This window comes from Mustelus asterias, chromosome 22 (genome assembly GCF_964213995.1).
Source record: "Mustelus asterias chromosome 22, sMusAst1.hap1.1, whole genome shotgun sequence".
Lineage (NCBI taxonomy): Eukaryota > Metazoa > Chordata > Chondrichthyes > Carcharhiniformes > Triakidae > Mustelus > Mustelus asterias.
The window spans coordinates 20,694,713-20,714,222 of record NC_135822.1 but is presented as its reverse complement, the minus strand read 5'-3'; the positions used below and the strand labels follow the sequence as shown (position 1 = coordinate 20,714,222).

Here is a 19,510-nt window from a genome sequence, read left to right as displayed (position 1 = left end):
CCCCTCCCAGTGTCCCACTCACAGTGCCCCCCTCTCAGTGTCCCACTCACAGTGCCCCCCTGCCCAGTGTCCCACTCACAGTGCCCCCCTCTCAGTGTCCCACTCACAGTGCCCCCCTCCCAGTGTCCCACTCACAGTGCCCCCCTGCCCAGTGTCCCACTCACAGTGCCCCCCTCCCAGTGTCCCACTCACAGTGCCCCCCTGCCCAGTGTCCCACTCACAGTGCCCCCCTGCCCAGTGTCCCACTCACAGTGCCCCCCTGCCCAGTGTCCCACTCACAGTGCCCCCCTCCCAGTGTCCCACTCACAGTGCCCCCCTGCCCAGTGTCCCACTCACAGTGCCCCCCTGCCCAGTGTCCCACTCACAGTGCCCCCCTCCCAGTGTCCCACTCACAGTGCCCCCCTGCCCAGTGTACCACTCGCAGCATCTCCTGCCCGGTGTACCCACCCTGAGTGTTCCACCCCCATGCCCCCAGTCCAGTGTCCCACCCAATGTGTCCCCTGTCCAGTATAACGTCTACAATGTTCCTGTGCAGCAGTTGATGTGTACTCTGTGTATAGTTTCTGGGTTGTGTTAAATTATATCGAGGCTACTTGGTGGCAGTCAGTTACACTCAGAGATTTCACCTTCACTGCTGAAAGTCTGCAAGTCGATCCCAGATGTTTGAGAGTTTGTCACCTTCCTGGGTATCTCCAGATGTTCATCCAGTAAAGAATGCGCCAAAGCATGTTGCCCAACGCCCACTGACCCTGGGCAAAGGGGATGGGCACAAAGTCTTTACCTCATAAGGAAGGTGTTTGCAATGAACTGGAATTTCTAAAATGCAAATTCAGGCTGTTACGCAACACGTGCTTTTGAATTTTTCACCCGTGGGTCAGTGACCTTTTGGTTAAAGAATTACCCTGCTGGTTAAAATGGACTTGGTTAGAGCAGTGGGTGTCCAAATGGCAACCTCAGCGTGTGCTGCCTTTGACAATCTCTCAACCAGGTTAGAGGAAGAAAAGGAATCCTGAGCATCCGTTCCTCATCCTGAACTTCCTGGACTTGTGGCTGAGGACCAGGATTGGGGCTGAAGTGAAGCCCCCCGCAGCTGAATTTCCCACTGATACTCCATGAGTTATTGGGAGAAAACAGACCCCTGGTGACAGTGAGCAACATAAGGACAGGAGGGGAGCTGCACCACCCCCCCGCACCCCTCCCCCATGCCCCTACAGAAAGTCAACAGCTTCAAGACGGGTGGGGATGGTTTCTAGAAAACCTTTTCAATGGGCGGTGGGGTGGGTGATGGGGGAGGCGTGGTTCATTGTGACCCTGATGAAGGTATAGTTGACCCCCAGGCCCCTGTTAACGAAAACTTGTTAAATTTCTGATTCAAACAATTCCTGGAACTTGTTTGCAAAATGAGACAATTCATAAGTCACAATTGGGTCCCGTGCCAACCTCCTGTCAGGGATCTGTGATCAGGAACCTCATTTTGCCCAGTATTAGTGCAGGATCAGAGAGGCTTATCAGCTGGCGGGGCTGTGGAAGAGATAAACCTCAAACCCTCAGTATCCTGTGTGCTGAGTTAGCCAATCTCAACGTAGCTGACAGCAGGGCTGCTTGAATTTGCCTCGGTGCCTCTGGGTTAATGGGGGATAATCAGGCAGTTTTCCCAATGTTCATCATAATCCTGTGACTGCCATCTCTCTACTGAGTGACATTTAGATTCTAAGTGACTGGCTGGCTAGTGCGTCAGCAGCATCTGGGTTATTAGGGAGTTTTGTCACTCGGTGTGTGTGAATTCCCTTCCCCCCCAGGTGCTTTGTTTGTTTGGTATCCAGCAATAGTAATAACATACAGGAATAAATCAGTGCAACACTCCTGCCAGTGTTTGACATTTGACATGTGATGGCTCAGTTTCCCTTCATGTTCTGACTTGTCTGTGGGTCCCACACTCTCTCTCACTCTCAGTCTCAAGGATAATCTACATTTCCTGTTTACAATTGCTGGAATGTTGGCAAATTGCTGTGAGATATCGGCCCATTTATATCATTCTCTGAGGCCCTGTTCTGCGTACAGACTCTGGTTTTAGCACTTGGGTCTCTGCCCCAGAACCAGCTGGATTGAGGCATTTAACAATGATGCTGTAGGTCACACACTCTCATTTTCCCTTCTCCTCCATTCTGACAACCGAGATGTTTTCCCAGAACACGCTGGTTATTGTCAGAAAACTACGGGATTGCCAACAGCCCATTGACATGAACCCCAGTGAGAATCAGCACCTTCAGAGGAGGAAGGAAGAACATTGAGAGATGGTGATGGTATTCTCTGTGGTAACTGGGCTAGGTTGACATAGTCCAGGAAATGACCTAGATATTGCAGAATTAGAAATGAACAGAATAACAGGGCAACTATCTATGTCTCTTCATCTCTCGTCTCTCTCCCTCCATCATTGTACGTCTCTTTGCTCTTCTGTTGCTATGGATCACTCACTCTTTTCATATCTCTCCCTCTTCCTACTCTTCTCTTTTTCCCTGTGTTTCTCTCCCTTCATTTATGTGTGCATATATATCTCTCTCTCCCTATCTGACTCACTCACACTTTGTCTCCACTTTCATATCTCTCCTTCTGTCTCTCTTTGTCTTCCTTCCCATTTCATTGCAACACAGGAATCAGAGTTGGCCATTTAGCCCCTCAATCTTACTGATATTCAATTAAAACACGGCTGATCCACACCTTAACTCCATCTACCTGCCCTTGCTCCTTATCCTCACTAATGCTTAGTGATATCTGTACCTGAACACCAAAATCTTTTTGTTCTCCAAGGGTTCCAAGTCTTTCCCCACTAAGGGTGTGATAACCCTCAGTTCTTATATGGGGAATCACTCATCGATCTCCTTGTGAGACTCGTGCAATACGAATTGCCTACACAGGTGGAACTTATCTTCTGAGCCCTTGGTAAGGCTGACCCCTGAGTGGGTCCAGTGATCTATCATCCCGGACGGGATTCATGTACACACACCACAGGGGTATGGTTTCCAGTTGGCTTCCTGAGTTTTACACTGGCAACGAGGTACATGGAACATTTCGGTAAGACTGTGACGGGAAGATTTAAAATGCTGTTTTTTGGGAAGTTAGAGTCATCTGACGTGTGTGTTGAGGACTGGCCTCGAGAATGAAGTACCTCTTCTGAGCAAATGGAATAGAAGGCGATAACCAGCAAAAGGTCATCCTAATGACCGCTTGTGGGGCAGCAACTTCCAGCATTACAAAAAGTCTGACATATCCGGCAGCACCGGATTCCAAAACCTTAGAATTGGTAGCAAATCATTATGACCCCAAATCACCCGTGTTACTACAACAGTATCGGTTCAATGCAACAAACAGAAGGAGGTTTTGACACGATTGTGTAAATTGACGGAACACTGCGACCCAGCATTACCTAAAATGCTGAGAGTTCATTTAGGCTAGAGGGTGGTGAATCTGTGGAACTCATTGCCACAGAGGGTTGTAGAGGCCAGGTCATTGAGTGTCTTTAAGACAGAGATAGATAGGTTCTTGATCAATAGGGAGATCAAGGGTTACAGGGAGAAGGCAGGAGAATGGGGATGAGAATCATATCAGCCATGATTGAATGGTGGAGCAGACTCGATGGGCTGAATGGCCTAATTCTGCTCCTATATCTTATGGTCTTATAGTATGTGACAAAAAATAAATTAGCGACTCAAAGGAGACTATTAACCAAAGCTGAACCTGGACTTGAAAAAAGCCACAGAACTGCCTTGACTTGCGAAAACGTGGAGAAAGGGGTCCATGAGCTTCAAGGACCCATAGATAGCACTGTCCTCAGCCTTGGATGACCCCCATACCGCAGAACCAGGTCCCCAGTAGAACGCACTCATGATCCCAATTGGCGTAAGTGTGTGTCAATGTTTGATTTGATTTGTTATTTGATTTGATTTATTATTGTCACATGTATTAGTATACAGTGAAGAGTATTGTTTCTTGCTCGCTATACAGACAATTGTACTTGCTGTTGCTTCAATTACATGCCAAGGTATGATAAAAATTGTGAGATTTTAATGTGAGATTTGGGCAGCATAATGGCACAGTGGTTAGCACTGCTGTGTCACAGCACCAGGGATCTGCGTTCAATTCCAGCCTCGGGTCACTGTCTGTGTGGAGTTTGCACGTTCTCCCCATGTCTGCGTGGGTTTCCTCCGGGAACTCTGGTTTCCTCCCACAGTCCAAAAATGTGCAGATTAGGTTAATTGACCATGCTAAATTGACCCTAGTATCTGGGGGATTAGCAGGGTAAATGTGTGGGGTTAAGGGAAAAGGGTTCTGTGTGGGATTGTGGTCAGTGCAGACTCGATGGGCCGAATGGCCTCATTCTGCACTGTAGGGATTCTATGATTCTATGTAAATCCCCAATCATGGGCAAAGAAGAGCAAGCAAGGAAGTCAGGAAATTCTGACATCGGTCGAGATGGTTTTCCACAGTATAATGAATGGCACGTACACTATTGTATGCCAGGCAGGGAGCCCACCCCAAACGAGGCTATCGAAACAAACAGAGCGTGTATCACCCAGACCGACAAGCGAAGCCACCTTAAAGCAGCTCTTGTCAGATAAGTCAGCCTGAAGAAGAGGAACTGACACAATTAAATTGCATCACCCCACCAAAAGTGGTCCCAATTCAGATCGACTCCAAGTAAATGGCCACCCATTAAACATGGAGGTAGACACAGGTGCAGCAGTATCCATCGTCGGGGAACAGATCTTCAGGCGACTACAGTTGAGCATCTTATCACTTAGCCTGCGAGATATCGAGGCAAGACTGGCATCGTACACAGAGGGACCATTAGGCATAATCGGGACCACTGTAACCCCAGTCACATATGGGCACCAGACAATCCATCTCTCCCCTTAATAGCAGTGCAAGGACCAGGGCCCAGCCTCTTGGGAAGGGACTGGCTACAAAAAATTTGCCTGGACTGCAGCAAATCTTCAAGATGGGTACTGGTATCCTATATGAAATAATAGAGAAGTACCCTGAGGTATTCCAAACAGGCCTCAGAAAGATAAAAGGGGCCAGTGCAAGGATGTACATAGACCCAGAGGCCTAATCTAAATATTTCAAAGCAAGACTAATTCCCTATGCTCTGCTTGCAAAAGTAGAGACCAAACTGAAATGGTTAGAAGAGCTGGACATTATTTGACCCGTGTAATCCTTAGAGTGGGCCACACCGGTAGTTCCGGCCTTAAAGCCAGACAACTCGATTCGTCTCTGTGGAATCTATAAATTGACAGTAAATAGAGCGTCTCGACTGGACAGATACCTGATACCATGAATAGAGGACCTATATGCAAAACTGGCCTGGGACCATATCTTTACAAAATTGGATATGAACCATACCTAGCTCCAATTAGAATTGGAAGCGTTACCCAGAAAATACATGACTGTAAACACACACAAAGGATTGTACGAGTGTACTCATTTACTTTTTGGGGTATCGTCTGCTTGCCCTATCTTTCAACGGGTAATGGAAAATATATTGCAAGGAGTACCCAGTGTGGCAGTCTACCTAGATCACATTCTAATTACAGAGCCACTGTTAAGGAACATCACAAAAGTTTGGAGGAAGTCTTGCGGCAGTTTTCGGAAGCTGGGGTTAGACTAAAAAGGGAAAAGTCTGTTTCAGGAACCCAAGGTAACATACCTCAGTTACAGGGTCAATAAAGATGGACTACACCCTATTGAGAAGGTAAAAGTCATAAAAGAGGCTCCGACCCTCAGAAACATGACAGTTATAATTGTTTCTGGGCCTCATTAATTACTACAGAAAATTCATTCCGAGCTTGGTGACTTTGTTGGAATCCCTCCACACGCTGCTAAAGAAAACCCAGAAATGGTCGTGGCAAAAGCCACAGGAGGATGCTCTCCTCAGAGTCAAACACCAATTACAGTCAGGCAACATACTGACCCACTACAACCCATGAAGACCACTTATTATAACATGCAATGCCTCTCCCTATGGAATAGGAGCAGTGCTGTCACCCTGTTGGGACACTGGGATGTAACACCCAATTACATACTCCTCATGGACCTTAGCAGATGCAGAGAGGAGAAAGAGAGTCTGGCAATGGTATTTGCAGTAAAGAAATTTCATCACATTTATGGTCGGTATTTTATCATAGCGACAGACCATAAACCCCTGTTGGGCCTTTTTTTAGAACTTAAAACAATTCCCTCCATAACATCGGCTTGAATACAATGTTGGGCTCTATTGTTAAGCGCTTACTGTCCAGGGACATAGATCACCAACTGAGCCGTCCACCACTACCCACTAGCCTATCCTCACTGCCAACGATGGACAAAGTCATCATGACATTAAATTTCATGGACACTTTGCCAATATCAGCCAAACAAATTCAGACGCAGACCCGGAAAGATCCCTTGGCAAAATTACGTCACATCATATTAAATGGAGGATCACAGGAGTGTCCTACGCATAAACCATATACTGCAAAATACCTGGAACTGAGCATTGAGGACGGTATTATTCTGTGCGCAGCTTATCCTGCGTCCAGCCCAGTGACCCAATTCTCCACGAACTACACAGTGGCCATCCAGGGATCTCCAAAATGAACATATTAGCTAAAAGCTACGTTTGGTGTGGATGGAGACATGGAGAGGCTGGTTAAAACATGCAAAACTTGCCAAGATAACCAGAAGGTCCATCGGTAGCCTCTCTGCATCCCTGGGAATGGCTGAGAAGACCCTGGGTATGAGTGCAGGCGGATTTCACAGGGCCATTTAGGGCTCTATGTTCCTAATATTGATTGACGTCCATGGATGACTTCTACCATCTCTCTTAACACCGTCGAAAGGTTCAGGCAGTCCTACAGCATTTATCGGAAACCGAAAGTCCTTGTAATGGACAATGGGATCCCATTTACCAGTGGAGAGTTCAAAACATTCATGACCAAAAATGGTGTCCGCATGGCACCATATCACACACCTTCAAATGGCCTGGCTGAGTGAGCAGTCCAGGTGTTTAAAAACAGGATGAAAAAACAAACTAAGGGCTCCAAAGTTGGCATGGTTCTTTTTTTAACAGTAAGAAGTCTCACAACACCAGGTTAAAGTCCAACAGGTTTATTTAGTAGCAAATACCATAAGCTTTCGGAGCACTGCTCCTTCGTCAGATGGAGTGGATATCTGCCCATATCCACTCCATCTGACGAAGGAGCAGTGCTCCGAAAGCTTATGGTATTTGCTGCCAAATAAACCTGGTGGACTTTAACCTGGTGTTGTGAGACTTCTTACTGTGCTTACCCCAGTCCAACGCCGGCATCTCCACATCTTTTTTTAACTACAGGACAACACTTCTGATGGGCTAACCTCCTGATGGGCAGACACCTTCGGACAGGCTGAGCCTCACTTTCCCAATCTGAGTGGGAAAATTGAGGAAAAACAAGAAAACCAAAGATGGGGTCATGGTGGACATAAAAGCCTGATAGGGTTTTTAAACGGGGAGACACCGTAAACTTGTGAATCTCCGGAGACGGTGCCCCACGGACCAGTGTCATACGCTGTGAAAACGGGAGACAAGGTAATAAACATAATGACTACCTCTGCTGTCGGGAACTTTCGACAGAAGCAATTACTGCAACGACCCGTGCCATTTTTGGTACCGTGCACACTGACTGACAGGCAACAAATCCCACCCACGGTAGGCCCGAGAGAAGCCAAGAGGACTCTGCTTCAGAAATGGAGTCAAAGGCGGCGGAGTCACAGCCAGAGGTCATTGCCGAGGATGAGCCACCCTACAGTCTCACTTCGATGTTCATCGAGGAAGAGACGGTGGCCTACTCTGTATAACCCCCCTGACCAGGTGGGGAATGCAACGGAAAGAAGGCCATGGGCCAAAAGACGAAGGTGACCCCGATGCTTCAGGAGCGAGGGGGAGCCCTCGGACTCAGGGGGAGGGGGTGTGATAACCCTCAGGATTTACATGGGGAATCAGTAATCGATCTCCCTGTGGGATACGAGTTTGCATGATAATAGGTGATTGCCTACCCAGTGGAACTTGTATCCCAAGCCCTTGATAAGGCTGAACCTCAAGCGGGTTTTGTGATCTATCGTCCCGGACAGGACTCGTACACACAGCACAGGCGTGTGGTTTGACCTTTGCTTTCAGAGTAAAACTTTGTTCTTTTCCATTTGCTTCCTGAGTTATTACAAAGGGAATATTTCAAATTGTCTTTTTTGGCTCCAAAATGGTTGACCGAGCACCTCCCAGCTTTGAACTTGGCCTGTCGTAACTTCATCTGTCTGTCTCGCTCTGACTTCCTGTTCTTATCCAGATAACTAGCAGTGACGCCTAAGGACATCGGAAATAGGAGCAGAAGTAAATCACATTTAGCTTCATTTTATTTTAGCATCATCAGCAAACTTTGACATAACTCTATTCTTTAAGCCAGTAATTAATAAATATATTACAATGTGTTTGTGTTTGCACTGGATTACCCACCCTGAGTGTGCCCTGGATTACCCACCCTGAGTGTGCCCTGGATTACCCACCCTGAGTGTGCCCTGGATTACCCACCTTGAGTGTGCACTGGATTACCCACCTTGAGTGTGCACTGGATTACCCACCTTGAGTGTGCACTGGATTACCCGCCCTGAGTGTGCACTGGATTACCCGCCCTGAGTGTGCACTGGATTACCTGCCCAGTGTGTGCACTGGATTACCAGCTCAGTGTCTGCACTGGATTACCCACCTTGAGTGTGCACTGGATTACCCGCCCTGAGTGTGCACTGGATTACCCGCCCTGAGTGTGCACTGGATTACCTGCCCAGTGTGTGCACTGGATTACCTGCTCAGTGTCTGCACTGGATTACCCGCTCAGTGTCTGCACTGGATTACCAGCTCAGTGTCTGCACTGGATTACCTGCCCAGTGTGTGCACTGGATTGCCCACCCTGAGTGTGCCCTGGATTACCCACCCAGTGTCTGCACTGGATTACCCACCCAGTGTCTGCACTGGATTACCCACCCAGTGTCTGCACTGGATTACCCATTCAGTGTCTGCACTGGATTACCCGCCCAGTGTGTGCACTGGATTGCCCACCCTGAGTGTGCCCTGGATTACCCACCCAGTGTCTGCACTGGATTACCCGCCCAGTGTGTGCACTGGATTGCCCACCCTGAGTGTGCCCTGGATTACCCACCCAGTGTCTGCACTGGATTACCCATTCAGTGTCTGCACTGGATTACCCGCCCAGTGTGTGCACTGGATTGCCCACCCTGAGTGTGCCCTGGATTACCCACCCAGTGTCTGCACTGGATTACCCGCCCAGTGTGTGCACTGGATTGCCCACCCTGAGTGTGCCCTGGATTACCCACCCAGTGTCTGCACTGGATTACCCACCCAGTGTCTGCACTGGATTACCCACCCAGTGTCTGCACTGGATTACCCATTCAGTGTCTGCACTGGATTACCCACCCAGTGTCTGCACTGGATTACCCGCCCAGTGTGTGCACTGGATTGCCCACCCTGAGTGTGCCCTGGATTACCCGCCCAGTGTGTGCACTGGATTACCCGCTTAGTGTCTGCACTGGATTACTCATTCAGTGTCTGCACTGGTTTACCCACCCTGAGTGTGCACTGGATTACCCACCCAGTGTCTGCACTGGTTTACCCACCCTGAGTGTGCACTGGATTACCCGCCCAGTGTGTGCACTGGATTACCCGCTTAGTGTCTGCACTGGATTACTCATTCAGTGTCTGCACTGGTTTACCCACCCAGTGTGTGCACTGGATTACCCGCTTAGTGTCTGCACTGGATTACTCATTCAGTGTCTGCACTGGTTTACCCACCCTGAGTGTGCACTGGATTACCCATTCAGTGTCTGCACTGGATTACCCACCCTGAGTGTGCACTGGATTACCCGCCCAGTGTGTGCCCTGGATTACCCGCTCAGTGTCTGCACTGGATTACCCACCCTGAGTGTGCACTGGATTACCCACCCTGAGTGTGCACTGGATTACCCGCTTAGTGTCTGCACTGGATTACCCACCCAGTGTCTGCATTGGATTACCTGCCCAGTGTCTGCACTGGATTACCCGCCCAGTGTGTGCACTGGATTACCTGCTCAGTGTCTGCACTGGATTACCTGCTCAGTGTCTGCACTGGATTACCCACCTTGTGTGCACTGGATTACCCACCTTGTGTGCACTGGATTACCCACCTGGAGTAATTCACCTCCTGACTCCCCAGGGCCTGTCCACCATCTGTAACATTCACTTCCTCCACTCCCAACACACAGTCTTGTACCAACTACAAGACACACTAACCAAGGCTCCTTTGATGGCAACATCCAAACCCGGGAACTCTAACATTTACTAGTTCAAGAGCAGCAGATACATGGGGACACCACCACCTGCAAATTCTCCTCCAGGTCACTCACCATCCTGACTTGGAAATATATCGCCGTTCCTTCACTGTCACTGGGCCAATGACCTAGAACTCACTCCCTAACAGCGCTGTGGATGTGTCTACACCACAGGGACTGCAGATGTTCAAGGCAGAGGCTCAGCACCAGCACAAGGGCAATTAGGGATGAGCAATGAAAATGCTGGCCAGCATTTTCTTTGTTCTTTCCGGAAGGATAGGGGGTTTTAGTTCAGTCGGGCAGCATGGTCGGTGCAGGCTTGGAGGGCCGAAGGGCCTGTTCCTGTGCTGTAATTTTCTTTGTTCTTTGTTCAATGCCCCTGTTCCATGAAGGAATTTTTAAGAAGTACTGGATTTCCCACCCTGAATTTGTGTTTATACAGGTTGGCTCAAGCTGTGTTGCTACAGGTTTACTCGTCCTGTGTTGCTACAGGTTTACTTGCCCTGTGTTGCTACAGGTTTACTTGCCCTGTGTTGCTACAGGTTTACTCGTCCTGTGTTGCTACAGGTTTACTTGCCCTGTGTTGCTACAGGTTTACTTGCCCTGCGTTGCTACAGGTTTACTTGCCCTGCGTTGCTACAGGTTTACTTGCCCTGTGTTGCTACAGGTTTACTTGCCCTGCGTTGCTACAGGTTTACTTGCCCTGCGTTGCTACAGGTTTACTTGCCCTGCGTTGCTACAGGTTTACTTGCCCTGTGTTGCTACAGGTTTACTTGCCCTGCGTTGCTACAGGTTTACTTGCCCTGTGTTGCTACAGGTTTACTTGCCCTGCGTTGCTACAGGTTTACTTGCCCTGCGTTGCTACAGGTTTACTTGCCCTGCGTTGCTACAGGTTTACTTGCCCTGTGTTGCTACAGGTTTACTTGCCCTGTGTTGCTACAGGTTTACTTGCCCTGTGTTGCTACAGGTTTACTTGCCCTGTGTTGCTACAGGTTTACTTGCCCTGTGTTGCTACAGGTTTACTTGCCCTGTGTTGCTACAGGTTTACTTGCCCTGTGTTGCTACAGGTTTACTTGCCCTGTGTTGCTACAGGTTTACTTGCCCTGTGTTGCTACAGGTTTACTTGCCCTGTGTTGCTACAGGTTTACTTGCCCTGTGTTGCTACAGGTTTACTTGCCCTGTGTTGCTACAGGTTTACTTGCCCTGTGTTGCTACAGGTTTACTTGCCCTGTGTTGCTACAGGTTTACTTGCCCTGTGTTGCTACAGGTTTGCTTGCCCTGTGTTGCTACAGGTTTGCTTGCCCTGTGCTGCTACAGGTTTGCTTGCCCTGTGCTGCTACAGGTTTACTTGCCCTGTGTTGCTACAGGTTTACTTGCCCTGTGTTGCTACAGGTTTACTTGCCCTGTGTTGCTACAGGTTTACTTGCCCTGTGTTGCTACAGGTTTACTTGCCCTGTGTTGCTACAGGTTTACTTGCCCTGTGTTGCTACAGGTTTACTTGCCCTGTGTTGCTACAGGTTTACTTGCCCTGTGTTGCTACAGGTTTACTTGCCCTGTGTTGCTACAGGTTTACTTGCCCTGTGTTGCTACAGGTTTACTTGCCCTGTGTTGCTACAGGTTTACTTGCCCTGTGTTGCTACAGGTTTACTTGCCCTGTGTTGCTACAGGTTTACTTGCCCTGTGTTGCTACAGGTTTACTTGCCCTGTGTTGCTACAGGTTTACTTGCCCTGTGTTGCTACAGGTTTACTTGCCCTGTGTTGCTACAGGTTTGCTTGCCCTGTGCTGCTACAGGTTTGCTTGCCCTGTGCTGCTACAGGTTTACTTGCCCTGTGCTGCTACAGGTTTACTTGCCCTGTGTTGCTACAGGTTTACTTGCCCTGTGTTGCTACAGATTTACTTGCCCTGTGTTGCTACAGGTTTACTTGCCCTGTGTTGCTACAGGTTTACTTGCCCTGTGTTGCTACAGGTTTACTTGCCCTGTGTTGCTACAGGTTTACTTGCCCTGTGTTGCTACAGGTTTACTTGCCCTGTGTTGCTACAGGTTTACTTGCCCTGTGTTGCTACAGGTTTACTTGCCCTGCGTTGCTACAGGTTTACTCGTCCTGAGTTGGTGTTTGTACAGTTTTACTCACCCTGGGTTTGGGTTGTTTCAGGTTTACTCACGCTGTGTTTATATTTTTATACAGGTTCACCTTCCGTATAAGAGCAATTCGTCCACCTGCCTGAATACAACCACCGAATACTTCAATAGCAGAATGGGAATGTGCTGCAGCAAATGTCCCCCAGGTACATTTCTTCCTGTAACTGTGTCCTCTCTCCACATCCAATTCTGCCTCCCTCAAAATCTCGATCCCACAATTTATGTCATTCACTATTTTTCTGTTTCATTCACATTCAACGCCCCCAGAATTTTACCGGTGTTTAACCAGTTAAATTATGAGGACAGATTGCACAAACTGACCTTGTACGTCATTGAGTTTAGAAGATTGTGGGGGGGGAAGGGTGAATGTTTTCAGATGTTTATGGAGAAATACCCTCTCTGATATTGGAGTTGGAAGGCGTTAGAAGAACAGCTAAAGTGAAAATTGTGAAGATACCCTTTTCGTACAAAGGCTCAGTTAATTTATAACTCTCTCTTTTAAAATGCTGTGAAAGCTGAGGGTTATTTGAAGCTTTCAAAACTAAGGTGAATATTTGTTAAGTTAGGGCATCAAAGGATATGGGGAAGTGCAAATAAATGGAGTTATGTTACACATCAGTCATGGTTTAATTGAATGGCAGTCTAGGGCTGATTCCTATTTTAAGTTATAGAGGTTTACAGCATGGAAACAGGCCCTTCGGCCCCACTCGTCCATGCTGCCCTTTTTTTTTAAACCCCGAAGCTAGTCCCAGTTGCCTGCATTTGGCTCATATTTCTCTATACGCATCTTACCCATGTAACTGTCTAAATGCTTTTGAAAAGACAAAATTGTACCCGCCTCTACATCTTGTTCCAGACATTCACCACCCTCTGTGTGAAAACATTGCCCCTCTGGACCCTTTTGTATCTCTCTCCCCTCACCTTAGTTTGTTATACAGCTTTAATTTAAACACCTTCCAAGCATTCCAGTTTAATGAGACAAACAAGGACAGTAATTCAATTATTTCTTTATTTAACACTTTTAGTCCCAACTCAAACATAAACTGTTGCAACTCATTAACTCTTTACTGAACTTTAACTCGAACTGAACATCAACTTTCAACTGAACTTTAACTCTTAAACTGCTCTTTAACTCTAACTGAACATCAATTTTAACTATTTAATTGAAAATAGATACTACCGAGTTAGGAAAACCTTGGCCAAGAAATATCCTCGCTGTAGAATCAATCTCCTTTTTCTCTCTGAAGTCTCCTTCAGGGTACAAGCTTTGTTGTGATGGTTGGTTTCTTCTGAGCTATCGCTGCCAAACAAAGAACTCACATGTCTTTTATCCACAATTCTCCACTTGCTTCCAGAAGATTCTCTGTCATCCAACCAATTGTGTAACCAGAAATCGATCACATGGCTCGAACATCCAGCGAAATTGCTTTTGAACGAAGCCATGATGCCTAGTTCATTTTACATGTCCCATACATAGCAGCCATAAATCAGAGCCATGCTGTGTCAGTCAATGTAAACAACTTCCCTGATCTGACCAACACAGGAAGCTTCAGATCACAGCTCCCAGACCAAAGCCTCTTTACGACCTGCATTTGGTTTTAATTTATAAGTTAACCAAAATTCCCAGCATGCTTCACTCTCAGCCAGACTAGCCATTTTAAAGCCACTATTGTCGATATTGTTGTTAAATCATTGTTGTAGCCGTTCTTTCTCCATCCACAAGTTTATTTATTAGTGTCACAAGTAAGCTTACATTAACACTGCAATGAAGTTACTGTGAAAATCCCCAAGTCGCCACACTCAATTGGCTCTGCCTGCTTCTGTCTATTGCTTTCTCTCGCTCTCTGTTTCGCGCTGCCTTTGTCTATTTCTCTGTCTGAATCTCTGTTATTTGAGTCCAGAGCTGGAACAAGCATCCATGTTTGGGAAGAGTCACACTTGTTTGCTGTGCTGTTGTTGGGCTGGTGTCCAGTCGGAGTTAACATTTACTCACTGTCAAACTCGCAAAGAGAGAGAGAGCTTTGTGAGGCCTCTATTCTGGGAAGGATTGGGGTAACTTCTGCCTTTGGTTTTCAGAGAAGGTGTTTGGTGAAATGCAGGTTATTCTGCCTGGTAACATGGGGTGTAACCTTGATGAGAAGCTCTTACGGGAAGCGAGATTCATTTGAGCCACAGTGTTTGTTGATGTTGAATCTTTTGATAGAATAGAATCTGGAAACCGACAGATTGGGGTTAGAGCAATGGGAAGTGGGGGAGATAGGAAGTGTGATAACATCACATTCAACGTTCAGAAGCAAGTCGGTGACGCTCTCTTTTCCTGACTTGCGTTAATTATTCAGATAAAGTGAAAAAAAAAGCTGTCTCATCTAACTAACAAAGAAATTAAACTGTTTTGCTGACTTTACACTTGAGGTCAGGGCATCGGTGAGAGACTGCAACAGGGAGGTAAAGAATATCTGGGCAATGAAGGGTTAACACATGCCAGTGAAATCCCAGACTTGGTGTCTCTGTATGTTATGCACAAAACTCGGAAATAATGTTCCAGTTAGATTAGCTCAAATAGGAGGGGCATGCTGAAAGTCAGACAATTCTTCTATAACACATTGCATTAAAATCCTGTTTAGTGCCTTGGGAAATGTTTTTACATCAGCATAGAAAATGCTTCTGACCTATCCATTTCTGTCTGACCTTCCGCATTCACACAATTGTTCCAAAAGCAAAAGGTTTAAAATCAAATCTTGGAAAGAACAACATTAGCAAAGATTTATAACCTTAATGACTTAACCAACTGCCCGCGCTGGAAGTGATTGCAATCTCTGGTTAAACTCTGGTTAAGATTAAAGTTCAGTTAACGGCTTTGCTCAATGTGGCAGAGCAAATGGGTTAAAAACGCAAAACCAGAGATGAAGCATCTGAGATGATGACAGAGAGCAAGGTAGGGATAGGGCCCTCAGCAGGGTGTGGGGTGGAGGGGGGGGGGGGGGGGCAGGCCAGGATGCAGGATGAGGTCCAGGGCAGGGCGTAGAGTGGGGCAGAGGCCCAGGACGGGGCGTAGAGTGGGGAAGAGGCTCAGGCAGGGTGTACAATGGGGAAGAGGCCCAGGGCAGGATGCAGTGTCAGGTTTAGGCCCAGGGCAGGATGCAGTGCCAGGTTTAGGCCCAGGGCAGGATGCAGTGTCAGGTTTAGGCCCAGGGCAGGATGCAGTGCCAGGTTTAGGCCCAGGGCAGGATGCAGTGTCAGGTTTAGGCCCAGGGCAGGATGCAGTGCCAGGTTTAGGCCCAGGGCAGGATGCAGTGCCAGGTTTAGGCCCAGGGCAGGATGCAGTGCCAGGTTTAGGCCCAGGGCAGGATGCAGTGTCAGGTTTAGGCCCAGGGCAGGATGCAGTGTCAGGTTTAGGCCCAGGGCAGGATGCAGTGCCAGGTTTAGGCCCAGGGCAGGATGCAGTGTCAGGTTTAGGCCCAGGGCAGGATGCAGTGTCAGGTTTAGGCCCAGGGCAGGATGCAGTGTCAGGTTTAGGCCCAGGGATGGGTGCAGTTCAGGTTTAGGCCCAGGGATGGGTATGGAAGTGGGGTTGTTCCCCATAGGGCTAGATGTGGGAGGGGGTTGGTTAACAGGAGACTGAGGACATGTTGAGGAGGGTTGGATCCTGTGTCAGCTGGTGATGGAGGGGCCTTAATAGGATTGCAGGGGTGTGAGGGGGTGGGGTTGCTGGGTAGAAAGAAGGAGTATGGTGCAGGAGGCCGAGAGAGGGACATAGGGTAGAGTGAGTCACTTCAAATGAGAGTTGAAAATAGTTTAATCTGGAACAGAGCCAGTAACTGCCCATTCCCCGTTGCGGTGCTGATTTCACTGAGTGAGGTAACTGTCGTTCTCCCCATGTCACGTTTTCCACTGCTGCCCCTCTCCCCACCCCCACACATCCTGGCTAGTTGCACCCACGGTTCACCGCATTAGACTGTCGGCAATCAATTTACTCGGTTCAATTCAGTGAAACATCATTGCGTTTTGAATCTGTGACTGGAGCTGTCACACGGGGTATAAGAGAAGATGTATGCAGTCCATTTTTATAATAGAGGAAAATTTACACATGAAGTTTGCAGTAATAATAACGATGAGGCTTTTGGAACTCACTGTAAACACTGTGTAAAACGAACAGGAACTACAGCCATCTGCACAGAAATCTGAAACTATTTGTCACTGATGTGCTACTTTAGCAGACTGCCTTGCTCTTCACAGATAAGAGTCAATTCGAAATCACTAATTTGTGGTGAATTTGTAATAATTTACACAGTATTCTCGCTGTGAGGACAAATGAAAAATATAAGCCTTGACAATCTGGACTAACGGGGGTTTTAACTTTACTATGTTATTAGTGCCGAACAATCTCTCTGAAAAGTTAATTGTACAAGTGTGGAACTTCATTCCTTCAGAGCATTTAAAAATTACAATTTTTCAAATAACTTGTTGACAGAATTTTTGACATATCACCCTACAGCCCACGTGTGTGTCCCACAAACTCCTGTGTCATGACTCAAAAGTGATTTATATTTCCTGCATTTTACTTCCTGCTTTGCTGTTTGTGAGCATTCTCCACCCCAATTGGCTGATCAGCTGCCTGTCCTATTGGTGGATGCCCCTTTAGAATGTCCCAGATTCAGAATGATGTTAATGTAGAGGAAGCTCTGATGAATCTTACTGGCCAGTTTATTGAGGTCAGTGGTGAGTGCCATGCCAATACCCTCACCCGCCACAATCTGGGCCATTACAGTGGCATTTGGTAATAAAAATGCTGACAATGAGATGCATTGGTGCGGCACATGGGCCCTCTGTACAACCTGCTTCCACTGTTGTCTTTAGGATATTGGGTTCCGGATCACTGAAGTTGTGAGGTGTATCAGTGATGTGGTTCAATTGTGACTTGTCATTTGAATGATTCCAGTTGAGAGCAAAGCGATTGTATTTTTGTAAACAATTATCAGATTGGCACAGTGCCACACAACATTTGGATAAGAACATTCTTCCTCCTTTTACCAGACCTCTAACTTGCTTTGAAATTTGCCTACTTTGAGTTGCCTATCAGACAGGCTATGATTATTAGGAATTGTGGGTTACAGACTGTCTCCCCTCCCAGCTCTGCATCGAGAGCCGTCAGTGCCCGCTATCACTAACTGCAAGTTGAAAGCCGCAGTGACGCTTTTCACAGGAATTGCCTGCAGGTTTTTTTTTAGTTCACTTCCTGTAAGAGAGCTGCAGTTTGTGGTGAAATGCTCGGGGTGCGATGAGTAACCAGCACCTCATGACTGTGCGGAGTGAGAAACAGCCAGCACAGCCAGAGCAAGAACAAACCCGTACGTTCAGTTTCCTTTCCCAGAGCTGCTCACTCTCTCTCTCTCTCTCATTACTCTCTCTGACACACACATACTCTCACTCTCTCTCGCTCACTTACACACTCTCTCACACACACTCTCTCACACACACTCTCTCACTCACACACACACACTCTCGCACTCAGTCTCTCTCACACTTACTCTCTCACACACACACTCTCTCTCACACTCACGCTCACTCTCTCTCTCGCTCACTCTCTCACACACACACTCTCTCACCTACTCACTCTCTCTCACTCACGTACACACTCTCTCGCACACATTCTCTCTCTCATACACTCTCACACTCACTGTCTTTCTCGCACTCTCTCACACACACTCTCTCACACACACTCTCTCACACACACTCTCTCACACACACTCTCTCACACACACTCTCTCACACACACTCTCTCACACACACTCTCTCACACACTCTCTCACACACATTCTGTCTCTCACATGCTCTCTCCCACTCACACGCTCTCTCCCGCACATGCTCTCACTCACACACTCTCTCACACACTCTCTCACACACTCTCTCACACACACACTCACACACACTCTCTCACACACTCTCTCACACACTCACTCTCTCACACTCTCTCTCACAGTCACTCTCTCAAACTCACTCTCTCAAACTCACTCTCTCAAACTCACTCTCTCACACTCACTCTCTCTCACTCACTTTCTCTCACTCTCTCTCTCACTCACTCTCTCTCCCACTCACTCTCTCTCCCACTCACTCTCACTCTCTCACTCTCTCACACTCTCACTCTCTCACACTCTCACACACACTCACTCACATGCTCTCTCCCACTCACACGCTCTCTCCCACTCACACGCTCTCTCCCACTCACACGCTCTCTCCCACTCACACGCTCTCTCCCACTCACACGCTCTCTCCCACTCACACGCTCTCTCCCACTCACACGCTCTCTCCCACTCACACGCTCTCTCCCACTCACACGCTCTCCCTCACACACGCTCTCCCTCACACACGCTCTCCCTCACACACGCTCTCCCTCACACACGCTCTCCCTCACACACGCTCTCCCTCACACACGCTCTCCCTCACACACGCTCTCCCTCACACACGCTCTCCCTCACACACGCTCTCCCTCACACACGCTCTCCCTCACACACGCTCTCCCTCACACACGCTCTCCCTCACACACGCTCTCCCTCACACACGCTCTCCCTCACACACGCTCTCCCTCACACACGCTCTCCCTCACACACGCTCTCCCTCACACACGCTCTCCCTCACACACGCTCTCCCTCACACACGCTCTCCCTCACACACGCTCTCCCTCACACACGCTCTCCCTCACACACGCTCTCCCTCACACACGCTCTCCCTCACACACGCTCTCCCTCACACACGCTCTCCCTCACACACGCTCTCCCTCACACACGCTCTCCCTCACACACGCTCTCTCTCACACACGCTCTCTCTCTCACACGCTCTCTCTCTCACACACACTCTCTCTCACACATACTCTTTCTCACACATTCTCTCACACTCACTCCCTCTCACACTCACTCTCTCACACTCACTCTCTCACACTCACTCTCTCACACTCACTCTCACACTCACTCTCTCACACACACTCA

At 48.0% G+C, this 19,510-nt stretch overlaps 1 protein-coding gene across 2 annotated transcripts in view; it reads left to right on the top strand.

Annotated features, from left to right (window-relative positions):
* Window positions 1–19,510, top strand: part of LOC144509893 (uncharacterized) — a 44,712-nt gene that overhangs the window by 955 nt on the left and 24,247 nt on the right. For both annotated transcript variants that reach the window (XM_078238850.1, XM_078238848.1), the window contains exon 2: window positions 12,574–12,673. In XM_078238850.1, coding sequence (XP_078094976.1) covers window positions 12,574–12,673 — 100 coding nt within the window. The remainder of the gene's footprint in view (window positions 1–12,573; window positions 12,674–19,510) is intronic.